Here is a 26,629-nt window from a genome sequence, read left to right on the forward strand (position 1 = left end):
GTGTTACTGAACTGCAGCAATGGGGTCGGATCCTCTGCCAAACAGACCTGTGCTATGTGGCAGAACTATATGAATCTCAACACTGGATGGGCAATAATACAAATCCAGCTTCCATACATATATCTGTGTGTTTATCTCCTTGACTGGAGTTTGGCTTTAATTTGGTTATTTTTGGTACTAAGCATCTGACTCGGTGCCTCCTCGGCACGTCACTGACCCATTCAGCTTGTTCTTGTATCAAGTTACAGAACTGCGTGTTAAGCTGAAATATTTTGTTGACGGTTAGGGAAAAACTGCAGTGAATAATTTATATCTGGGGTCAGTGATCTTCCTGTCTGGGACAACATTTTCCAAGAGTTTGGCAACCAAATCCCAGCATCCAGCCGTAGGTAAGAAACATTCCTGCTTGCAGCTTCATTCTGTGCTTCACAGCCAGGTATTATCAGCCAGGTCCGAGGATATGGCACAAAGCCCATGCAGAGTTTAATCTGCATACAACATTCACAGGTTCACTGACTATCATTGGCGATATAAGTGAAGCAGACCTTTCATTCACCACACTGTAACCAGAATTCTTGGCAAATGAGTTTTATTACCTGTTACTATACATTGCAAGATTGACGGATAATTCACATTGTAGGTTACATAATTCCAAAAAAGAAGATTTTGTGCTATCCCAAAATCCATCTGAGTGTTGTTTTTTTGTGTTTGCTGAGCTTTATCGGTTTGTGATGATAAAGCTGCAGAATATTGTCACACTGTTTATAGGTTTTGTGCAGTTGTACCAAAATCCAGAAGAATTACAGTCCATGGGGTTTTCCTGTTGGTGGGCTGCTAATCCAGAAGGACGGAGCTTGGTTCCCAGTGAGAGGGGAAAACGTCACCCCCACGGCCACATAAATCTTGTTATTGCATCAGTGCATTCATGGGACATAAAAGCAGACATCATACAATCGCTGTCGTGCAACATCAAACACGGAATACATCCGCCGCTGAACCTGGGCACCAAACTGCAGCGACACACTCACGCCAAACACAACCAAGACCATGCACCCTGGGACCCCCAACACTCTCCGCTAGACAGGAGATAATAATGTTTTAGGTTGGGTACTTGTCTGTTGGTGCCAGGTGCTACAAAGATGGTCTGCTTGTGATTTTATCCAAGTGAGCTTCTCCATGCATCACTCACCTCCATCCACCACAATAAAGCAGCCATTTCTGTTCTCAAAGCGCAGTCCAAAGCTGATTTATTACACACCTCCGATGCTGAAATCCTGGCAGTTGGTTACTCAACCCCCCCCCAAACCACCTCAGAGGCAGACATAGCAGTGTATAAAGTGTGCAGGTGCACAAGGGACCCAGACACTCAACTAGCAAGGGCCCCAACAGAAACTTGCACAGTCCTAACTGCTCTTCCCCCTGTATAGCCCACACGTCCTTAGCAATCTCTGTTCTGGCCTCATCCTCTACTCAGAACTTTTTGCTTTGCTGCTCACCATGGTGCGGTGTTAAAGGGGGGGGGGGCAGTTCTGCACAGTGGACCCACTGGTCACTTTTTGCACGGGGACCCACTTTTGGCTGTGCCCGCCCTTGCATGATCTATATAAGATGTCTCAGTGTCGCCACCACCACGCGCACACACCCGTATAGCTTATTTCACATTATGACTTCACGAGCTGGCAGGAGAGAATTTAATTCTCACAACTGGAGTTTTAGGAGATAAAAGAAGTCATTGGATGATCTTTAGATATAATTCTAAAATATCAGTTTTGGATTTGGGTTGACTGACCCTTTTTGGAAAAGGGAGTGGGAAATTGGGACCTTTAAAACATGATTTTAAACAGACTTACAGTACTACAGACCAGTTTATAAACTGTAAAAGTTTCTCTGCATGAAAAAAACTGCAATAGTTCTGAACGCGATAGGTTGGCAATTCACCCAAATCGATCATTGTTAGTAACGATCAATTAATGGGAAAAGCCAAGCACAATAGGAGGATGTACTGCATTTTTAGTTCTCCAATGGAGTCTTATCTGTGCTGTTTGGCCCATATTCAATATTCAGCATAGTAATCATCAGAAAAGAATCCCTGCTGCCACTGGTTGACCATCCCAGACACCCTGGGTAGGAAATGACAACCAGGAAAGCACACAATAGGAATTAGGAAGTCTAAGGGTTCCCCATTGGCTTTAGGAGAGCAGATTAGATCAACCAAAGGACTAAGCAAGATCCACAGAATACTAGGTAGATACAAATCTGCTGATTTTAGGTATTGGATCAACAAGCCAGTTCTCTTTCTATTCTATCTAGAGACACTTGCCAGCCTTTGACTAGCCTAATGCACCATGGCCTGTGAACAGTCAAACTGCCATACTAGTTTTAGCCGTAGTGGCACTGCAGATGAAATCTGAGCTCAGAAACCAGAAAAAGGTGGCTATGAGACTGGGGCAATTAGGGATTCATTTATGTAGAACAGGGGGGTCATCTATAGTTCCTGGTACCACCAATGGGCTTCCAATAATATTCAGTACATGTAATGCTACAGTGGCAAACTACAGACATGCTACACAGGGGATTACAGACTAACTTCATGCTCCAGGAGACAGTCAGAGACTTGGAAAAAGAGAATGCCAAAATTTCTGTAGGTCCTATACACAATATCATTCCCACTCCTGAGTGCTGGAGTCCAAGGGGCCACACAAGGGTACCAAGGAGCCAAATATTTGTTGTGTCCTGTACAAATCAAATCTGCTTATCCAATTTCCAAATTTTACCCTTCCAAGAAAAAAAGCAAGAAAAATGTTATCTTCATTCACTACTGGCATTTGCAAAGCAAAGAAGAACATACATGCTTCAGACACAGATGCATTCCTGCATTCCTTATAAATAAACATCGAAGGCACAAAACTGACACTTAACAAAAACATAAAAACAAAAAATATTATATCTATTAAAAAAAAAACAGATCACCCCATGCAAGGTGTTTGTCCACTCCCTTTTGAGCAAAATCCCTTATAACCTCAGCTGGTTTTTTATATCCGCGGCCTGTTGGAGAAGTCGCGAGTTGAACGTTCTAAAGAGTAAAAAATAGTCTGTAAAAAGCTGTTTTTTTGGACTGTGTTTTTGCATTAAAAATACTACATTCATATTCTAAAGAATCTAGTTGGCAGCCAAAAAAATATTTAAAAAAAATTCACTAAAATTCTGTACATCAGTAGGTTTCAAAGAAAATCCAGGGACAGAAAGACAGAATTTTGGCACTTTCGTAAAACGTGGCCCTAAATTTAGCACGCTCATTTCACAATCGCCCTTCAGTTTCCAGTTTCAGCACAGTACAAGGAAAAGCAAGTCTGCAAAGGAAATAAAGAGAGTGTGCTTGTGTTATTGTCAAAGAATAAAAAGACTTCCAGTTTGTAGACTGCGTGGAGCTCAGTGAGGTTTCTGATTGGAAGATGCTGTATCACACTGTTCTAACTGAACTCGTAAAATTCCAGTCTTGTGAAGTAACCAAAGCTGCAGGAACTCCTCGGGCATGGAGTGGAACCCCGTCAGAGGAGGCACGTCATCGTAGTAATGGTGGCTGATGGGTTTCCCTTTCAGGTTGATTTGAAAGGGCCAGAATCCGTATACGGTGACTTCCTCGCACAGACTTAAGGCAGCACTGACCATGAAAAGGCCCGTAGACAGACGCTTGGAGTGGACGCCTTTGGATTTCCAAAACTTTCCGACGTTGCGCAGGAAGTTAGGGTTGGCGAAGAGAACAGTCTGGTTGGTGCTGAAGTCGGCCAAGGTGTAGTAGACTCGCAGCGAGGGCTCCGTACCATGTTTCATGGAGAAGGCTGGCATGTAGACGTAGCTGGACTTGTATACCTTCACACTTTCCACAAAAGATTTCCTGGACCACAACAAGTTCTGGAATCTGAAAATAAAATCATAAGCACACATTGATTATACTGATTTCCATAGATAGATAGATATTTGGATGTATTTCACTGAATAAGACATTACTTTATAGCACTGGTTGGTGTCAGATGCTCATAATAAATATACACAATGTTTATATAATTTATTGTCTTGATATGACCCCCTATGTTTACCTCCAGGATATGGAGATTAGTGTGCATAGTCCCTCCAGCATCCTGTCCTCCCCTTGCTTCTGTAAACATTAGTGACACTTCTCCCGTGTGCACCTCTCCCCATTTCCTTCCTGGAATGTATATTCCTTAGCACTTCCCCATCAACCTCCTTGTTTAATTCCAGACATTCTGCTCTCCTTGGTGAAATAACTAATTCTCTTCCACTGCCTGCCATCAGGGAGCGCTCTCCTCCAGCTCTGGGGAGGTAACTTTTGCACTGTCTGTGTGCTTGTGATTGATCCTACAATAATGGTGATGGGCAATGAAGACTTTCCATGTCTGTTTAGGATGTTTTTCAACGCCACATCTTTCATCAGTAATGGTTTAATCGGCTTATAAAACACTTTACATGTTAGAATGTTGCATAATGCTGTCACTGCCCATTAATAATGTTGCACCTGGGAACTTTTATTTACCCTTAGGGATACCTAAACTATGTCACAGGTTCAGAAAGAGCAGCTGGAGGATCAGCTAAAGAACATTAGGAGAATGAATGAGCAGACATTAGAAATATCTTAACAATAGAGAATGTGCAATGATATTTGTACTGATGAGAGACAATGTGCAGGAACACACTGGCTGCTTTCATGCCCTGGAACCCAACTTATTCTTTTCATGGATCTTATGAAAGCCTAATAAACGGATGCCGACAACTTTCTCTCTATCATATTTAGAAGATTGGCCGCATAAAACTCCAGCAGGCATTGCATGCCTGGCCTCAAACAATAGTCCCTCTGCAGTCCTTAATAAAATGAACCACCCATAATGCTCCTGGTAACCAGAAAGCATGTTATCTAGATCAGTGTTTTTCAACCTTTTTTGAGCCACGGCACATTTTTTACATTGAAAAAATCCTGCAGCACACCACAAACCAAAAATGTTACAAAATGACACTCTGTAGCTCAATACAGTATAAATAATGACAATATAGTTTCTCAATTCATTTATATTTATTAAACCTGGGCCTGTTTAGAAGACTTGGATTGGGGTGCCCTCACTTTTTTGGCTTGCGAGCTACTTTTAAAATGACAAAGTCAAAATGATCTACCATCACTAAAAATGCTAAACATATATTTATTTATATATATAGCGAGTATACTTTACATTTAAAGTATATATTGTTTACCTTGCATAACAGCATGAACACGTATGGCACAATACAATTCTTTATTTTATTTTTTTTTTACTTTAGTTCCGCATTAAAATGATCCTTTTGCAGATTAAAGTTCACTTTAAATATTAAAAAAAAAATGAACATGTGCAAACTCCTGGTTCAAATAGTTTTATGTATATATATTTATATACATACAGTTTGGTCCATAAATATTTGCACAGAGACAACTTTTTTCGAATTTTGGTTCTGTACATTACCACAATTAATTCAGATGCAGTTGAATTGCAGACTTTCAGCTTTAATTAAGTGGGTTGAACAAAAAAGATTGCATAAAAATGTGAGGAACTAAAAACTATTTTTTACACAAATCACTTCATTTCAGGGGCTCAAAAGTAATTGGACAATTGACTCCAAGGCTATTTCATGGGCTGGTGTGGGCAATTCCTTCGTTATGTCATTATCAATTAAGCAGATAAAAGGCCTGGAATTGATTTGAGGGGGGGGTGTGCTTGTATGTGGAAGATTTTGCTGTGAACAGACAACATGCAGTGAAACGAGCTCTCCATGCAGGTGGAACAAGCCATCCTTAAGCTGCAAAAACAGAAAAACCCATCCGAGAAATTGCTACAATATTAGGAGTGGCACAATGTACAGTTTGGTACATCATGAGAAAGAAACAAAGCACTGGTGAACTCAGCAAGGCCAAAAGACTTGGACGTCCATGGAAGACAACAGTGGTGGATGATCATAGAATCATTTCCATGGTGAAGAGAAACCCCTTCACAACAGCCAACCAAGTGAACAACACTCTCCAGGAAGTAGGCGTATCGATATCCAAGTCTACCATAAAGACAAGACTGCATGGAAGTAAATACAGAGGGTGCACTGCAAGGTGCAAGCAACTCATAAGCTTCAAGAATAGAAAGGCTAGATTGGACTTTGCTCAAAAACATCTAAAAAAGCCAGCACAGTTCTGGAAAAACATTCTTTGGACAGATGAAACCAAGATCAACCTTTACTAGAATGATGGCAAGAAAAAATTATGGAGAATGCGTGGAACAGCTCATGATCCAAAGCAAAGCACATCATCTGTAAAACATGGCGGAGGCAGTGTGATGGCTTGGGCGTGCATGGCTGCCATGGCACTGGGACACTAGTGTTTATCCATGATGTGACACAGGACAGAAGCAGCCAAATGAATTCTGAGGTGTTCAGAGACATACTGTCTGCTCAAATCCAGCTAAATGCAGTCACATTGATTGGGAGGCGTTTCATAATACAGATGGACAATGACCCAAAACATACACCCAAAGCAATTGAGCATGCATTTCACTTGTTGAAGACTAAACTTCAGACAGAAAGGCCCACAAACAGCAACTGAAAGCCGCTGCAGTAAAGGCCTGGCAGAGCATTAAAAAGGAGGAAACCCAGCATCTGGTGATGTCCATGAGTTCAAGACTACAGGCTGTCATTGCCAGCAAAGGGTTTTCAATCAAGTATTAGAAATGAACATTTTATTTTCAGCTTTTTAATTTGTCCAATTACTTTTATGCCCCTGAAATGAAGTTATTGTGTTAAAAAAGGCTTTAGTTCCTCACATTTTTATGCAATCTTCTTGTTCAACCCACTGAATTTAAGATGAAAGTCTGCAGTTCAACTCGGTTCAGTTCGAAAAAAGTTGTCTCTGTCCAAATAGAGAATAGAGACCTACCTGTATATATATACTGCTTTCAACATCCCTCACTTTTTCTTAATATTTGAAACACAGCACTTGCTAAAGAGCTGCTAGGCTTTAAAATAATAGAGTGCAACACCTTTTGTGCAAACTGTGTCATAATTTAGTAGGTATATTTTTGCACTTTTCATTCTTCCCTGTTAATGGAATGTAAATCTCTATTCCATTTAGTTATATTCTGGAATGGTGCATGGTTTCTTCAGTATTTCTTCAGTACATGTTATACCCAAACATTGATTGAGTAAAAATGCTAGAAAAAAATGAGGCAGCTTTAAAGCCTTTGTCAAATATTTGTCAAGTGACATGTAGCAGCCACTCTACAAAAAAAAGTGTATATTTAGATACCCTGACAGTTAGAATTTTAACAACCACTAGAAATCAAGATACTGGATACAGGGAAAAAAACGAGTATATGCCTTCAAATTATAAGAATATACATAAAAAGAAGTTCTAGCTAAGTTGCAATATGACTCACCCAACGAGAGAGCAGTCTCGGTATTCCTTTGTCACACTACGGGTCCTGTACCACCACAAGCCAGGAACTATGGCAACCCTTACTGACATGAGTAGGCGGAGCCAGAACTGAGCCGGGGATCCGCGATCGACTCACGTAGCCATGACAATTCACCTGACTTGGCTAATTTACCACGGCACAGCTGAAGATCTCACGGCACACTAGTGTGCCGTGGCACAGTATTTGAAAATCACTAAGCTAGACTACCTAGTCCAATGGTTGCCAAGAAAATTTTGGTGATCCGCAGCTCTGTCTGCCGTATAGCCACAACCCGCCCATTCTCCCATCGCAGGTTCAGACCTTCTTGCTAAACATCCTGGGGGGACAGTAGCGCCTGGCTGCGTAAACAACTTTTGTTTGGACCTTTGTTTAGCAAGCACGTCTGAGCCTGCGATGAGAGAGTGGATGGGTTCTGGCATCATGACGTCAATCTGGGGAAGTTTCTCCTCCTTTGAATGACACACGGTTTCCCGGGTGTGCGGCCCGGATTCTGTGGATTTAGTGGTCCATGAGGTCAGAGAGGTTGGTGACCACTGACCCAGTCTATAGGTCACATAATGGAATAGCAGAAAATTGTGAAATATTAATATTAACAACATATTTTATTTTATAAATAATAACATAGATTGGTAATGCTGATGAATTTCAGAGGCCGATCTGCTTCAATATGGCTTACAAATACTAATAAGATATTGGTGTTCTCCCTGGAAATTGTTTAAAGTTGGGTGGGAAGAAGATCGAGACAGGTGGAAGCCCCTGTATTGTGTCTCAACATTTCACTAAGCACCCAAAAACAGCCGAGTAGTCACTGAAAAGTTCTAGGTGGTGCACCCAGGTAAAAGTGGCTGGGAAGAACAATGCAATGTATTACAGTAATATATGTACTACAGCAACACTATGGTGTAAATCAGGCCAAGTGGTAACTGAAAAGTGCCGGGTGGGGCGCCCAGGTAAAAGAGTCTGTGGAGAACAATGGATTTTATTTTTTACCTTTTATCGATTATTGAAGGATTCACAGTCACCAGCTGGGTCTTTGTTCCTACATCTTGGATAAAATCACTGCTCAGTGGGGGCAGGTTACACCTGTGGATAGAAAAGGAATCATATTAAACATGTAAAACTGAAGGCAATCAATCTAATAAATGTTTCACTTTACAGTGCTCACACAATGATTCATTCTGAATGGTTGGGTTACTGTGCACATTCACTGAAGTACATTATGGATATGGTGAAAGTGCCTCCTTCTCAAATATTATAAGTAGGTGAAAAATGTACCTATAAAGGTGAAAATTAAAATTATATTTATCTTCATGCCTATTTTATGTATTGCTGGATTTTCCATGTAGAGATTTCCAAAGAATGCAAACGGTGAAATTTTAAGTAAAGACTCCCATGCAAGATGTCTTCCTTTTAAACCACAGGCTTCTACCAACAAATCTATGTGGCAGATGGGGATAAGGCAAGTACAGTTCTAATTATTTACAACAGGAAGTGAAGAAAATACCCTCTAAGGAAATGTGTCAACCCACTGAAAGATTTCTCATTTGCGGTTTACTGTTTTGGATTACATGTAACACCCAAAGTAAGAGGAGCAAAGGCTACATTTCCATGTCCTATGAAGAGGTGAGATTTGTAGGTAATGTAAGTGGGAGATTTGCAAATGTAAGCATCATTCTGTTTACAGGAAGCAAAAAGCCACAAAAAATCATGGCTCTGCATAGGACATCTTTGCTGGAGGTGTCCAGGATGAATGTGACCATCAGACAGGAAATGAGGTGGGCTCAAGATACTTGTTGCAGCTTACTTTAGAAAGTCCAGTTTTAAAGTGCCAATTCTCCCTGCACATTTCAACAGCCCATATGAGGATACAATGAGATAAACTGCATCCTGCAAAGTGCACAAACATCATTCCTTCTAAATATTAAAAAGTAAATAAATTAAGCTGTAAAAAGTAAAAAACAAAAATAATAAATAATATGACAGACAGCCAGCTATCAGTAAAAAGATTACCGAAGCGTTATAAATAAATAGGGAACAGGGAAGTAATGGGAGAAAAATGACAGATAGCAGTCCCAGGTCGGAGAAATATATGCTGAAAAATAATGTTTCTCTGCAGAAAAGTACTTGTGTCAGCTCACCGGGGGATTTCAGCCTACATAGATCTCAGTGTAGTGATTTGTCTGAGCGTTATAGAGGACAGAACCCCCGAGACCCAACCCTGAACGCCACTTCATATTCTCATGTAAAATATACGCTGATAAACATTTTCAGCTCTTTCCAATTAAAATTACCTTTTCAATCAATATTAGAATGTTTGTAAGGGAATTTGTGTAATATTAAAAAAGGGCAATTAAGTCAACCCCCAGCTAATGAAAAACTGGCTCTTTATTGAAAAACTTTGAGATATGAATGGAAAAAGGCAAGTCAGTTTATCAAGTTTTTAAAACTTGATAAAGAGGATTCTGTAAAATTACCACAGTTTTGTTTTTGCAAACATGGTAACAGAATTACACAATATCTTAATTTCCCTTCTTTTGTGATTTAATTTTTTAGATGTCTGCACAGAACTGGCAAGGTCCTTAAAATGTATAAGGGAAATAGAGGGTTTGGTGTCAAGAACAATACCGGGGTGAAATGTCTAAAGGAATACAAGAGGATTAAAGTCTAGAGGGATACGGAGGGTGAAATGTCTAGAGGGATACAGGAAATACATTGTCTAACAAGATACTATGGGTGCAGATTTGAGAAGGATACAAGGGGTAAGGTGTCTAAATGGATATCGGGTGCAATGCCTAAAAGGATACAGAGGGTGCAATGTCTAGAGCAGTGTCTTTCAAACTTTTAAAATAACTTTCAGGTCTTCAGGGAACCCCTTCTATACGTACTATATCCACACCTCACAGTATATTAGTAGTGGGAAGAATACCTTACATTGCTGGCCTTTGGGAAGAATATCATCCTTACAGATAGCCAAAAAGATCATTGGTGTTCCCTAACCTGACCTGAGAGACACAAATTGCTCATTGCTCAAGGAACAACCAGCAACCTCTGGAGGGACCCTAGTTTAGAAACACTGCTCTAGAAGGATACTGGGGGTTCAATGTTAGAGAGATACTGAGGAAGCAATGTCTTCAGGGATACCCGGGGTAAAATGCCTAGATGAAAGAGTGGCAGTGCAATGATTACAGGGACCACAGAGATGCAATGTCTACATACTAGGGGTGCAATATTGAGGTAATACAGCAAGGGTGCAATCTGTTCAGGGATATAGAGGGTAGAATGTCTGGTTGGATACCAGGGCTGCAATCTCTGAAGGTATATAAGTGGTGCAAAGTCTGGAAGAATACAGGCGGCACAAAGTCTAGAGTTATAAAAGTGGTGCAATATTAAAAGGACACTAAACGTACAATGTGCGGGAAGGATACCAGAGATGCAACAGGCAGCTGTCCATTGCTTAGCCATAGTGGCACAAATGTTCCAGGTGAGTTGTTGTTCAGAATAAAAAGAAGTTTTTTGTGTAATATATAAATGTGGAATACTTCATGCTAAAATAAAATTAAGTTTGAATGTATGTATGAACCGTCATAGAAATGAAAGTTCATACCTTTGTTTCCACGTGTTAGGTAACAGTTCAGCAGAGCTGGTAAAAAGGGCAGAGCTTAGTAGAGAAAGGATGGAAATTGACTGTGACAGAATTCCGGCACATTCACGAAATGAGCTGCCACATCTTATCAGAAATGGGGAGTCTGGCCATGGAGTGATCATACAGCAGCTGTGCCGTGATGCCTCATTCATGAACCTACTAATGTCTGTGTACTGAAAATCTCATCAGAAAACTTGCCACATATAAAGGCAAAGCTGGTTATGTGCAATGCCATTCTATAGGAAAACTGGAACTTTCAGGATTCATTCTTCTTTTCTTGTGTGTCTGTGTCCCCCAAACCCCTCTTTCCCTTCACTTTATTGTCATCCTTATTGGAGTTAACGGACTGTGGAATAATTTAACACTGAATGATTTAAATGGCTGGGAATATACACATATAGATTCCCCCACAAGCGCATGCACTGTGCATACAGAACACACAAGAAATACAGCACACATACCATCATAGCACACAAAGTACAAGGCCAGGGTACACCCAAACACAGCACCCAGGCACATGCAAAACATAAACGGAACACATGCAGAATAAATGCAGTCACACAAAGCACACACAGGCATACTATGCACATGCAGGTGGAGCACACACATCATGTAAAATCAGAGCATACAAACACCTAATAATTATTTTACATATTAAATTCAATACAAAGTGACACACAGTTTTCAAACACATTGGACTTTCCAATAGGAAAACGAGTATGGTTTGCTTAATTTTGCCATCTGCTTGTTCCAAGTAGCAAATAAGTAGTGGAAATACACCTTTGCGTGCTGGGTTGGCTTTTGTGATACTGTGTAAATATATACAGCATAAATGGACATTTTGGCACAACTACAAGTGTGTCCTTCTCCATTGCTGTATAATGTAAGCTCTGTCCAATGCCGCCACCACCCATCTCTACCGTGATAATGTAAATCCTGTATGTGCACACAGTCCCTGGCATCTTCCAGATGGGCAGAACCAGCCAGGAGTGCATACTGCACAATGCAAGTAGGGAAGGGTGTACACAGAGTTTTCTAGCAGAATACATTTGTGGGGAGTTTGTTTTAGTTAAGTTTTTTTTAGAGTAAAGTTCCCCCTAACTATTTCTACATTGTATATCACGTGTTCTCAGTTTGCTTCTGTCATCCAGTTGCACAACATGATATCAATTGTGTCACTAAGTAATTGTTATACAATCGCTTTGCATCAGTCTGAAGGACACAGGTAAAGTTCTTCCAGAAGCCCCAACATTTACAGTATACCCAAATGGGAGACAACTTACCGTATAACAAAGTCCGCCTCGTCAATCTGCTTGCCACATCTGCTGCCCTTCAGAATGCCACCGTTTCCAACCACCGAACATTTCTTCAATGGAAGCTTAAAGGGGATCTCCTGGCAACACAGACAAGAGAGCAATTACTAGCAGGCACCACCATTGTCACCCGTACAATATCACAATGAGGGAGGCATTATAAACTTGGAGGAATGATGGAGGATCCCCACCATGATAAAACTCTTTTTAAAGCTGTGTCCTAGTTAACAGGGATACTAAAAGTTGACAATTATAATTTGCACCAAAGACTGACTTTAAAATGTTTCCAACAACATGATCTCTTCAAGGATTGTGTAATGAAGATCTGCTGTAATGAATAAACATAGAAAATTAATATGCAAATTTGCCTTTGCAATGACAAAATCTGGACCGTTGCAGAATATACCTGAGCCAGATAAGTCTAGTTAAAGTGCATCCTTAGCCAAAATAATAGACATGATTTAGAACCCCCTTTCGGTTTTTTTTTTTTTTTTTTGAAGCTTTGTTAACAATGTTTATCTTAGTTCTTTCTACTGGTGACAACAGGGACACAATGGCAACGTGTACAGTTTTTATTAGGGCTGATTTACGTCATTGTGTTGCCATAGTGCATGCATTACTGTAATACATAGTAGTGTTCTTCCCCAGCCCCTTTAAGCTGGGTGCACCACAATACAGGGGTCACCACCCTCCTACAGCTTTTTCCCACCTTGCTTAAAAAAGTTTGGGGAAAAACACTGCATAGTACTGCACTATATACACATTAGTATGTTAAAGACATCCCACCACATCTGCCTTGCAACCCACATGCCACTGAAAATGCGATGCATGTTGCAGAGAAGACCAGTTCTGAGTAGGGAAAAGGAAGGCCAGGGCCTCCTTGTGTAGGAGCGCTGGGTGTAGAATACAAAGGAGAACATTGATGTCACTACCTCCACAATGTCCCGATACTCTGGTTTGCCACTGAGCTGCAGACCTAAGCACTGTGATAGCAAGAGCTGGCAAAGCAGCTTGAGGTCCCATTACCACTATGTCTCTTCAAGGTATAAGGTAAGTAATGAAACCTGTCTTCATATACCTGGCTTCCAAGTAACCACCTGAACCTCACCACTAGATGTGTGCAGAGTTTTCATTGTCGAGTCACAAGCTGGACATGGGCTAGGCTGTACTGATAAATATTAAAGAAACTGCATATATGGGAATGTTGTGTTCTAGGGAAGCATGAATCACAAAATTGTTGTTTTCTCATTACATTTTTACCCCACCACCCCCCTCCTATTTTCATGCTCATATCCCACTGATAAAAATAACCTGATACTATATATAAAGCTGAATGTTGGCATTTGTTTGGAACTTCCAGTGATGAGTATTGTTGTAAGGCATTATAAGGCATATGGAGCATATGCAAATTTACGTATGCATGTTAACAAGATCATTTGCATAATATAATATGTAAATGTAACCAGGAAAGTCATATACAAAATCATCAAAATAGCATGATGAATTGAAATGTATCATCTTCCTCCATCTCTGGGAGTTTGGTGCAATTACATGAACTGATGGCTACTACATAGCATACCTTAGGCACCCCTCTATCAATGAAGTTGGTCAAAACCTGATTCAGAAAGCTATTTTAGGGTATTACATGGCGCATAAGAAAGTAAGAAATAAGAAAGCTGAAAGATTCCAATTAAATAAAAATGCCACGAGGATGTGCAAAGTGCCATAATGCATAGTGACCAGTAATAGTAGAATGTGTATTTTTCTTTTCTAATTTTTTCAAGGTACGGCGTCTTAACTTCTGTCTGTTTTCCCATGTGTCACCAATCCCAGTCGAGCCCCCAACCATCTTCAGATGTATTGAAGGCAGTGAGGTATTGAGTTCAGAACTAAACAAGGGACTCCCTCATTGTGGGTTTGTGAAAACGAGAAGCATTTACAAGAGATTTTCACTTGTGAATGCAGTGTACTATAATACAGTATAATATCAAATCAAAAACGAAATCTAAGTGACAGAGGCATCTGGCAAAAAACAGGTTAACTGCAGAAAAAGCCAGAGGACTGTGCCATATCTGCTATGATAATCGGTGACAATTTAGGTTTTGGGCTTTACGTGAGGATGAGAAGAGACGTACTTACCTGTGGGAAGAGGTTATAGGTGGAATTATCAATGGTCAGTGAATACAGAAGCTCCCCATCAAACCAAAGATTCTCGCCCAATGGGGTGTTCACCTTCGTCATAGAGAAGAGGTGGCTGGGGTCACAGCAGTCATTTAACAGCTTCCTGAAAAAGATAACAAGGGCGTTATGGAGACAAACATATTGCAAAAAAAGAAATGATACAATCTTGAGAACACCTGCAGTTCAACAGTTGATGTTGGGGTAAAGTTCTCTGAAACAACCCAAAATGTGTTCACAAGATGTAGATGGGACAAGTGAATGTCTTCACCTTGCCGAAAACAATCTGGACACTTGATTTTGCTAAATGGAAAAAGTGTATAGCCAACCAAAAAAGTTTATTTTTCATAAGGTGGGAAAGTATTTGAACACTCGCAGATTTTTCAAGCTATCCAGGAATCCGTCTATTGATATCTGTCACTATCCATCTATTGTCCGTCTTTGTGCCTCTCTATGTTCTGAAGACTATCTGTGTTGTTTCTCTTATAGAAGTTAGTAAATTCGGCTGGGAAGTGATGGGAGAGGATGAATGGGGCTTATTGTGCTCGGTGTCTGCGCTGGAATGATTATGCTCTGTCGATCATTACTGAAATAAAAGGCTCTCTGTTCTTGGGAAGGAAGGTCCGCAAATCAGGACATCTGGGTCAGGGTTGATGCGTGGCCAAATTTGCAGTGTGGTGGATTTGATGTCATGTAGAATAGAAGTCCGCTGATGGACATTGAATATTTTCCAAAGATAAAATTTATTTTCTATGGGTCATTGCAGACATTTTTTGTTCAGTGTGAAGCTGCATGCAGATTTCAGATGTTACATAATAAGGTTAAAAATAACACAAGTGTTTATTGAGTTAAACAGACAACTCGAGAAAATGGCAAAAATATCATAAATACATAATACCATTATAAATATAATATAAACACATAAAGTGCAATATAATTGCAGCAGCTACTAGCTACCACATCACAATCAAACTGCACATATACTGTCTATCTTGCCACAAAAAAAGTGCAGCATTAACTTCCATCTAATTTGTCTTGTGGTCGACATCTGGTTGGGCCACAGCAAACCAAAGTGTAAATTTCCAATTTTAAAGATGGTCACCTTATGACACTTCCCCATATTCTCACACATCAGACACAGGGCCTGATTTATTAAAGCTCTCCAAGGCTGTAGAAGATACACTTTCATCAGTGAAGCTGGGTGATCCAGAAACCTGTAATGGATCTGGTCCATGATTCAAAACCTTTGGTAGCAAATGACTTTAGAGAAATCCATTCCCGTGTGCTGGATCACCCAGCTTCACTGCTGAAACTGTATCCTCTCCAGTCTTGGAGAGCTTTAATAAATTAGGCCCACAAAGTCTTCTCAGTCTGCCAATTCTCTCATCTCTGGGTACTCTGTGCTGCTTTTACTTTAAACTTATCAAACACACAAAGATTGTGTGATTTATACCTATTTAATGTACAGCGCTGCGTAATATGTTGGCGCTATATAAATCCTGTTTAATAATAATAATAATAATATAGATTTTAAATCAAATAAAAAATATTGTTTGGCTGTGTAAAATAAATAAAAGCTCAGTCAGATGTCTCTGCCATTTCTTCTTGGTCTTGTAATTGTGAAATCCTAGGTTTCATCAGACAGTCCTCATGTCTATGGGCCCCCCATCCTACCTGCCAGATAATGCGTATTGCCGTCAGCTCTCTGTGTATAGGGATGGGTCTCATATACCGTGAACAGATGGAGAGCAGAGTGGCAGATGCTGCACTCACCGTCCTGGCCCGGAACCCCATAGGAGATCAGCAGATGGAGCGACTTCTGGTGGTAGCTGCTGGATCTCAGCCTGAGCCATGACACCCCACAATAACAACCTGCTGCAACAGACTTTTGTTCCCTAGAAGCAGGTTTTGCATTTTCATACAAGTCCATGCAAAACCTATTTGAAAAAGGTCAAATGCAGCCCAGAAGACTGCAGGTCAATGCACCTAACAAAAAATTCTCAAAGATCTCAAAAGCGTATCAAAGGACTTTCATCAGTGAACCTGGAATGAATTTCTTAAAAAGCACTTGCTATTAATTGGCAAATGTTTTAAATCGTAGGCCAGATCTGTCATGGATTTGCTAGATCGCCCAGGTTCACCCATGATAGTCTATCTTCTCCAGTCTTGGAGAGCTTTAATAAATCAGGTCCAATTACTTTTTATTTGAATATTTAGAAATAATAATGAACGTCATCCTAGAGGTGTTTTATAGTTCCTCATTGCATGAATATGTAAAATATTATAATAGAACCAACCATTCATCCCAAAAATAATTGGAGCTAAAATAACCTAATCATTAGAGCAATAATTACCACAATTTTGAGGCTGCTACTAGCAGATATGGTATTCTATTTAAATAATAATTAGAAAAGTAAAACCTTGCAATGCATTTTTTTGTACCAAAATTGTAGTAGACAATTGGAGCTGCTAATCCCCAAAACTGCACAATAAGTGCACAAAAAAGTTATCGTGTAATATGGTCTCTGAGGGCTTTATTGATAAAACAGGAAATTGGACATTCCCTAGTGTGAGTCAATTACTGCCATTGAAACATATGGACCTAGACCATTCTCACAATGGAATGTCTGAGGAAATGTCAGATTCCCCGTTTTATAAAGTTTGTGCTTTGAGCCACCAGCTCAAATGAATTCAAAATGTCCCAAATTTTGTTTCATGGAACCAATTTCGCTTGGTTGCACCATTGCTTGTCTAACCCTCAGCTGACAATTCCTGCTAAGCATGGCTTCCCCTGGCCCGATCCGTCTGATTCAGGATTATGAAGTTTGCTTCCTCCTCAGAAGTTTTGGCTTCACACAGCCGGCATTTGTATGAAATTCCAACAGGAAAAGCGAGGATACGGCAAAGAAGAAAATTCTTGGCAGCTGAGAGGGACAGCGGACATTAATTACAGATTAATTGTGGGCGATCTTCAGAACTGCTGTTTGTCTAATTAAATATTCTGAGGTCTTCAATTTAATCACGTCATTCCAGTGCCTCGTCCTTACCTACAATTATCGCTGTACTATATGGCGCAGAACTCGGGTAGTATATGGATCTGTTTACCAGAGCCACATTTCTGGGTATACAGAGCTAATGTTCAGGGTCGCTTCCACTTGTGGCCCCCTTTGCAGTATGTGTGGTGTTAAAGTATCATATGCATTCATTCTAAAAAAAGAGCTGGCAATGCAAATTGGCACAAATGTGGCATGTTCGTGGTATGCGCACTGTGGTGCACTGTAGTGTGGGTGCATAAATTATATGGGTAGCTTTATACAGGGGACCTTGGGGCCCATTCTGGTCTTAGTAGTGGACGTCCATACCTTTGAACTAGATGTAAGCCTAGATTTTTTACTTTTTGTAAACATTCTGTTGACATGCACTTCAGTGGTGACAACATGGAAAGGTATTGCTGATAGTCCTTTGCCAGTGTGACAACACAAGAACACAACTGAGAGTGTTGTCACTCAATAACAAAAAGTACTTCAACACGTACTGTAATGACAGGATCATTCTGTATTATTTAATAAAATGTATTGTTTACAAAAGACTATACACAAAGCACATTAAAATGTATATAAATTCTAGTGATCTGGTTTACCTAAATGGTAAATCTGCAGAATCTGGTTCTTTAGGAGTGAGAGTGGCTGGCAAGGTGGCAACCACTAGGTAATGGGTAAAATCGCTTGAACCCAAGGCAGGTCTAAATATATCTCTCATGTGCGTTCCAACCTGTCTGCCATTGGCCAACACCAGGAAGAAACACTCAACAGAAATCCATAACACTTCCACCAAAAAAAAAAAAAAAAAGTTAAAATGTACCAATAGGCAAAACTTTAGTCTAGTTTTAGATAAAAAAAAATAGAAGGGTTGCAACCTTTGTCCATTGCCACTGTCTATTGCAACCTATTGTCACCAAGACAGGAAATTAAGTGATGGATTTGGAATTCCAACAAGTTACAGCTTTTACCGAAACAGGAAGAGATGGGGAATCTTCCAATGGTAGACAATTATGGGGAAATTACGGGAGATTTCCTTTACTATTCAATTGTGTCTTTGGAACAGAAAGTTAAGGGAACAGGCCAGGGCATTAAAACATTTTAGCTAAATTTTGGCTACACAAAATGGATGTCTAGAATTGGGTTTTCTAAGTGAGAGTAAACCCCAATATGAAAGTGGCCTGAATTCTAGAACACATGGTCTGTTCTTGTCCTGCAGCTGCAGGTCAACTCTCAGGAAGTGCCACACACGAAGGAATGAGGATACATGGAAATAAATGGTGCGATCCCTATATACACATCCTGCTTTGTCTGTGTTGAAAAATGAATGACGTTTGGAGTTCCGGCTGGTCGGACACCATCAGATTTGAGTTTCCCGGCTCATCTGAGACACAATTTGCAGAATAACAAAAGCTCTTTGTTGGCAGAAACTGATGGGATGATGCTGAGTTTGGGATGGAGTCTCCAGAGGTTCCCATTAAAGTGTAACTAAAGTTCCACTTTAGTTCCACAAAATTTTGGATCAGGCAGGGCATTATTGCAGAAAGGGGCAGGTGATGTCCCTTCTTTAAAAAGCATTCTTACCTGCCAGATCGCTCCCTGCAACTGTAATAATGTTGAACTGTATGTAAAATCCTGGCTTCCTATGCACATGACTGAATGAACTCCAAAGTTCATGGGCAAGGAGTTATGTCATCCCATTGAGTTACAGCTATAACCGAAACAGGAAGAGATGGGGAATCTTCCAATGGTAGACAATTATGGGGAAATTACGGGAGATTTCCTTTACTATTCAATTGTGTCTTTGGAACAGAAAGTTAAGGGAACAGGCCAGGGCATTAAAACATTAGGAGTTATGTTCATTCATCCCATCCTGGCCATTCAATATGGTCAAAGATCATATGTAGAATGATAAGAAGAAAAAAGGTGGCAGCTCTGTGATGGAACATGGACGGGTGAATATAGCGGGTTTAGTTCTGCTATAAATTTTAACCAGATACTCAAATGACAGATCTGTGCACTGTAATAATAACGTCAAATTGGAACATGTGTTTTGATTAAATTGATTTCAATAGAAAATGTATCATGGGGAAAAATGCCTAAGTGTGCTTCCATCTGGATACATTTCAGCAAAATTGTCTATATGGTTGAATTTCAGCAAACCTGCATTCTGAATACCTTTAAAATTCACTTTCCATCTTGGAATCAACTCCTGGTAAATGTATTAATCATCCCTACTGTTCCCTTTAAAATAATATGGATACTACTAACTTAAAGCAAATGAAACATAATCATTAAATGTCCTTATAAGAGTTATTTTCAAACCTTTTCAATCTTTAGTTTTCCTAAAACAGTCCCTGGTGATCATTAAGGTCTTTGCTTAGGAATTTCAAGTTATAGGCTGACAATTGTCCTGTAAATGTGCTCCTGGCTTGTCACCCTGACACATGGGCTTCTGTAGAAGTTCCACACACATTACAAAGGCATGGAAGTGTATGGAGATAAGAAATGTATGCAAATGGACTGCAAGGAGATTTCACAAAGGGTGTAAAAAGAAACATTTTGATGAAGGCCCTTAAATCATTTTTAAATTTTTTTAGCCCTCCAAAACACTAAGTGCATTCCAGCACCTTGTAAATATGAAAGATAAAACCTGGCGGTGTCATCTATGTGGATGGTGGAACCAACCCAAAACCCACTTAATAAGCTCACTTCTACTTCCCAAGTTTATGCAAACTGTGGTGAGGATGCACAAAGCTTTTTATTATGTGTCTGCAGCAAGCAGCCCTCTGTGGCTCCTATTGCGGCCGTGATAAATTAATTGCAATCCTGGCTATGTTCCAATAAGCAAAGCAGAGAGGGTGATGCAGAGTGCAGACTTTCAGCATGGATATAAAATGCTGGCCACCTGGCTCGCGGCCTTCAGTATTTTAGATTCAGAACAAGCACACAGCAAGACCTACACAATTCTAGATCATAGCTCTTCTTTCATGTCCCAATACTGTATTCACTGCCCCAATACTGTATTCACTGGAATACTATGACAGCCAGGCAACCAGCATTCCCAGAAACAGAGATCAGAGAACAGGAAACCAACCATGAGCAAAACAGCAATGCTGCCATCACTATCTGCTGTTATGTCTTCCCCTTAAAGTGTATCCAGACCCAAATCTTCCTTTTTAATTTTGGATCGAGAGAAGAAGGATCAGAACTGTTTAACTGCAATTGGAGAGATTCTTTCACTTCCTATCTAATAAAATGGTTGTCCCCGGGAAAGGAAGTGAGGGGAAATTTCGCTAATGGGGACCCTGATAGCAGGGAAACCTTGAAAGGGTAATAACTTTCCACCAACTTTATGTTTATGAAGAAAACATTTTGGGGTATAGATACACTTCATTGCACAAACGGACTTTGGGCCTTTCCCAACTTTCTGGTCTGCATTCTCGTTCCTTGAGATTAAATCTTCCCGTTAGAGAATTTTTCCACAAAGAGGTGTCATCATTGGAAGAGCTTCCTTTTATTCAAATTCTGATGACAAATCTATGGGGTTTATTTATGAAGAAGTAAATCTGACATTCCCAGGGTCCATTTGTTTTCAACAGCAGTGATTGATTCTCCACCAGGGAATGTTTCAGTGAATGTCAGATTCTCAACTTTATAAACAGACTACAAACACATTAAATAATTATTGCCTGAAAGAAATTTAGGTGAAAATCCAGCATGTATTCAGTGATCTACTGATGACCCCATGGCGGATCACTAAACCACCAGCCAGGACAACAGAAGTCATTTTATATGGAGCAAGGATGCAGCAAGGGGTGTATCCCGCTCGTCAACCCCCATAGAACTAAACAGTGCTGTATGTTCCAATGTCACTTGAAATGATCATTTCCAGCAATATAAATTTGACATATAAACAAAGCTTAACATTTTTAGTTTCCTAGTATTTTTATTCCAAATGGTCATCAAGACAAACTGAAGCAATTGGTGGGAACACCAACAGCAATAAAAACTTCAAATGCTCTAACCCAACTTTTCTCAAACTTTTTAACATGAGGTAACCCTTTGAAATAACTTTCAGGTCTTCAGGGAACCCTTCCTAAAATTACTATATCCACAGTTCAAAGTTTATTAGAATGGTGGTCAGTGGGAAGAATGCTTCTTACATTGCTGACCATTGGGAAGAATGTCACTATAACGGATAGCCAAAAAGATGGTGTCAGATAAACTGACCTGGGAGGCATTGCTCAAGGAATGCCCAGCAACCTCTGGAGGAACCCTGGTTCAGTAAACACTGATCTAATCCATCTCCACAAGATTTGGCTTTATATACACTTTATTAATGGAATAATTGAGGCGTCCTTTATATAGCCCCCAGTTGGAGCAGACACAGCACTGCATGCAGCTCTAATAGTTTCAATTCACTGAGCTTTATATAAAGATAGAATCTCAATAGCTGTCAGATAGAAATAGGAAGAAAACAGATCTGTAACCTGGTGTGATGGGTTTGAAAATGAGTGAAATTAGTGAAATATGTGACTAAGCAAAATTAGACCCAAATCATTAGTGTAATCAGAGCGATCAGCAGGAAAATTCCATGCAGCATATATAGAGTCCAGAGTTCATCATACACCATCCTTATTATCACTCACTGATAGAACACAAGCTTGTTATCAATATCAAGAAAAAACATTAACTTAAAGCACCAAATCCTGTCCACAAAAGCTTACTATCATACCCAAAACCAAATAAAAGGTATCATTGGATGCATTGGAGATATTGGAAAAGCTAAAGTATGCCAACCTGAGCCATGCATCAGTTTATAAATCCTTCAACAAAGCATCTGCAGACCAGATCACTGAATGCTCTCCGCTAATCTTATTATATTATAACCTGGAAGCCTCTTATAGTATCACCAGGACTTCCTGAGTGAGGAAATCCAATTAATTGTAATAAATCATAGTTGTTGCTGTCATTGTCCCTACACGAGCCATGTGCCAGCGGTGACACAAAGTGACGGGCTGGTATGGGAAGTGGATGACAGCTAGAGATGATCAGTGTCAGATAATGGAGGATGCAGAGTCGGGGGTCTTGGATGGGTTCCCCTCCTTCTGTCCGCTCGATGTTCCCTTCTGTCCATTCTGATGGATACAATGTGCTCCATCTGCACCCACCATATATCAATCTATACAAGATCCGGTCTTTTTATATGCAGCAATCCTGGAAGGGGGGGGGGTCTGAGAATTACAGTGACAAGGAAGACAATGGGAGAAGGGTGAGGTTTAAAGGGAGGGTCAGCCTGACATAAGCAGGATGCTTTGTGTTTGGGGTGGAAAGTGGGGGAGGATGCAGGAAGGATGCAGGCTGGGTACCACACACAGGCCTAATCCATGATGCAGAGCAGAATCCAGACACAATCACGGAGATCGCTCTTAAGGAACATCGTATAGAAATAATAATATTATCACGATTAATATATTATATTTTAATATTAATATTTTAATATTTTATTAATATTTTCTACTGCACACACACCGCTCCTCTATCCCTTTATAAAAGTTTACCAAAGAGAACAAAAAGTAAAACACAAAACATATGACTTCAAGGAAAGACCATATCTACTTTACAAAAAGAAAAAAATTGACTCTATTGTAGGAAAATAAAGAGAATTCTTTTACTGGAATATGTTCATTACTGCTATAATATGGTGTTGGAATTGTTCGGAGCAACTTGATACATTGTTATATTAATTTCATTACAAAAAAGCAATGGACATGGTATGGACTGTCCATGCAATTCCATATAATCCCAGAAGTCACCGCACAATTCCATGACCATTCAGATGGTGTGGATGTGACTGTAATTGTGGGGCTACAGCACTGAGGTCTAGGTACTAAATGCTTTCAGCACAGTTCACTCTGAGGTCATCATATAATACAAGGTGATATTTTTGCACTGGGAGGATTAGATGTTATCTCTGCGTATGAAAAGGCTTCTTTGCAGTTAGAGCTGTGATAATGTAGATAATACATTATAATAATCGTGATAATAATAACTGCTTTTCTGAGTGTGTTTCTAAATTTACAATAAATAACTGGCTACTAATATTTGTACCAATGTATATTATTGATGCATGAAGAAGATGAATGCTTTTGTGCAGTGTTTCTCAAACAGGGTTCCTATAGAGCAGGGGTAGCAAACTCAAATACACAGGGGGGACAAAATTAAAAACTTAGATAAAGTCGCGGGCCAACTTGAAGAAAAATGTTCCTTTTCATTAGATATAAACCCTTTTCATATGTAAACAAAGGGGTTTTGCTTCACATTTAATCTGGAAGAAGCTTATATTAGAGAAAGAGGCATAACATTTTTTTTAATTTTATTTAAGAAAAAGATTTCTGCCTCTTTCTCTATTTGTAGCCTTCTGAGTTAAATTTGAATGGTAACCTTTTTGCACGGGCTAACAATAATAATAACAATTGTCTTCTATGAAAATCCAACCATTTAAGTCCATGCCTTGGAGTAGCAAGGAAAAGTACAGTACAGGGGGAGTGCTGGAAATGCCAGACGCGGCCATTGCGGAGCTAAATCTTATGAGTGGCCCGCCACTGGAACTCGCTCTTCATTAAAGTAGAGCCGCTACCAAAATTCCCGGCATTACTTGTGTCTATAAAACAGTCCAATGCAGAACCACGCATGGGCAGAGAGCCCGCCGGTCTATAGGCGCGAGTGATCCCGGGAATTGTAGTAGCGGCACTATTCAAATACAGCGGCGGGCCAGCTGCAGTTCATATTTAGGATTCCTTTGGGGGACAAAAAAAAGGTTGTTGGGGGCCAGAGTTTGACACCTCTGCTCTAGAGGTTACTAGGGGTTCCTGGAGCAATGAGAAATTTGGACTTTAATGACAGCAATTATCATTTTGGCTATCTGTAAGGGTGACATTCTTCCCAAAAGCCAGCAATGTAAGAGGAATTATTCCCACTGACCATCACACTAATGTACTGTGAGCTGTGTAATTGTATCCGGGGTTCTCTGATGACCTGAACGTTAATTCAAGGGTTCCCTCATGGTTGAAAAACAGTGGATCAGAAGGTATCTCTTCTGTTTAAACTATTTGGATCATTCTGTAGTCGTGTTTTCCGACTACCTACAGGTGAAATGGTTATTGGGGGTAGGTGAGAGGTCGGCCCTCAGACATATATATTGCACATAGAGAGCAAAGTATGCGACTGATGAGACTTATCAGGACATGGAGAGCTGATACACTCTGGGTAATAAAACTTTGCCTTTTGTACCCACTGAATTATGTGTGATCGGAGTGATCTGAATGAGATAATCGGGGGAATAAGTATGTAGAGGATATAGAATAGCAGGGACCCATAGAGGGGGGAATGGGACCGATCAGGGACCAATAACTCAGAGTGCTGCATGCAGGGTGGCATTATATATAGAGAATCATGCAGGCATTGGAGACTAATAATCTTCTTAGATTAATTATAAACTAACATTGTTGCAGTAATAATTCAAAATGCAGATGGACCCTATAGACCCATCTGCAGTACCTGAGAAGTATGTGTGGCCCTGGTAGGGAAACTTATCTATAACCCACCCGGGCATTATCTTTATGTAAATTGGACACTCGGAACATTCTGGTTTCTTTCTATACCTTTGCGTCTCTGGGAATTTGTCTTCCTATGTGTGGCCACCAATAACCCCCAGCTGTAGTTCACCTTCATGCAAACTTTCAGTAAACAGACAACTTTTGTGAGTGTGCCAGGGCCTGGACGGCATTGCTTTATCATATGGTTCTGGAAGGAGAGCAAACGCGTGATTCGGTTGGGCTTGGTGAACTTTATGTGTACCGATCGTCCTGTTCGTCCATTGGACTAAAGTTTGACTATGTATGTGGTATTAGGTGGGTGCAGCCCCAATGCCCAGAATATGAACGGCCCATTCTGCCTAATGATAGATTGGGAACTATAGTAGGTGGTGAGAGTAATAGGGGTATATATCGAGGGGAACATGTCACAGAAAGAGCAGGGCGGGTAAATAATAGAGAATAATAAATCTGAACTCTTCTGTTCAGCTGGTTTGGTGTATATGCTATGTTGGAGGTGATATATGATAAATAGGGTACAAGGGCCATACTGGGTATTATAAATGGAATATTACTTCCTTTTCCATACACTCAGCCAGCTCTAATAAAAGGAAAGAATTGGGGGGTTTATGTGATGGTGCAATGGGTATGCAGAGGAGGGGTATATAGAATAACAGGGGAATATAAATTAAAGAAGGGGGGTAATAAACCTACGGGAGTCTTCTCTGTCTTGTTCTTCTTTCATGAATTGTATATCTATGGTGGGGTACATAAAGCTGGCACCCCCGGCCCCTCTTCTCCCCCATTTCCAGGCTCAGTGTGGGGTATACATAGGGGGTAATATAGAGCAGAGGGGTAAATATTGTATGGGGGGGGGGTACCCAAATCTGTGCTTCTCATTTCCAAATCCCCTTCATTCTTAGCACTGGTTTGGTGTATATAGGGGGGCAGTGATGGGTGTATGTGATAATGGGGGTATATGAGGGGTATATATGGGGGGTATATATGGTAATGGGGTATGAATGGGATGTATATGTGATAATGGGGTATATATTAATGTACGGGGGGGGGTTACCTGAAGCTGGCGGTCTCGGTGCCGTTCCTCCGCCATCCCCGGGGTTCCCGCAGCACCTCCCGTAGCACGGTCTTGTGGTCGGGGCTGCGCTCGGTGGGGTAGATGAAGATCCAGCACAGCACGGACACGGTGAGGGCGGAGGCGCCCAGCGGGCAGCGGCTCCGGGGACATTTCCAGCACAGCATCGTCCTTCACATGGCCAGAGCCCAGGGCCACCCGGGGCCCTAACAGTGTGCGGGGTACAGCCGGCTCTGCAGCCTCTCCATCCTCCTCACACAGCCCCTC

The 26,629-nt window shown here is 40.5% G+C and overlaps 1 protein-coding gene across 1 annotated transcript; it reads right to left on the bottom strand.

The window, feature by feature from the left end:
- Positions 1-572: 572 nt before the first annotated feature.
- Positions 573-26,629, bottom strand: ST8SIA1 (ST8 alpha-N-acetyl-neuraminide alpha-2,8-sialyltransferase 1). Its single transcript, XM_072399914.1, has 5 exons — positions 26,345-26,629; positions 14,595-14,739; positions 12,426-12,535; positions 8,490-8,582; positions 573-3,919 (listed from the first exon to the last, which is right to left on the bottom strand). The coding sequence occupies exons 1-5, from the start codon at positions 26,527-26,529 to the stop codon at positions 3,430-3,432; spliced, it is 1,023 nt and encodes a 340-aa protein (XP_072256015.1). The 5' UTR covers positions 26,530-26,629; the 3' UTR covers positions 573-3,429.

The sequence above is a fragment of the Pyxicephalus adspersus genome, chromosome 2 (genome assembly GCF_032062135.1).
Source record: "Pyxicephalus adspersus chromosome 2, UCB_Pads_2.0, whole genome shotgun sequence".
NCBI lineage: Eukaryota > Metazoa > Chordata > Amphibia > Anura > Pyxicephalidae > Pyxicephalus > Pyxicephalus adspersus.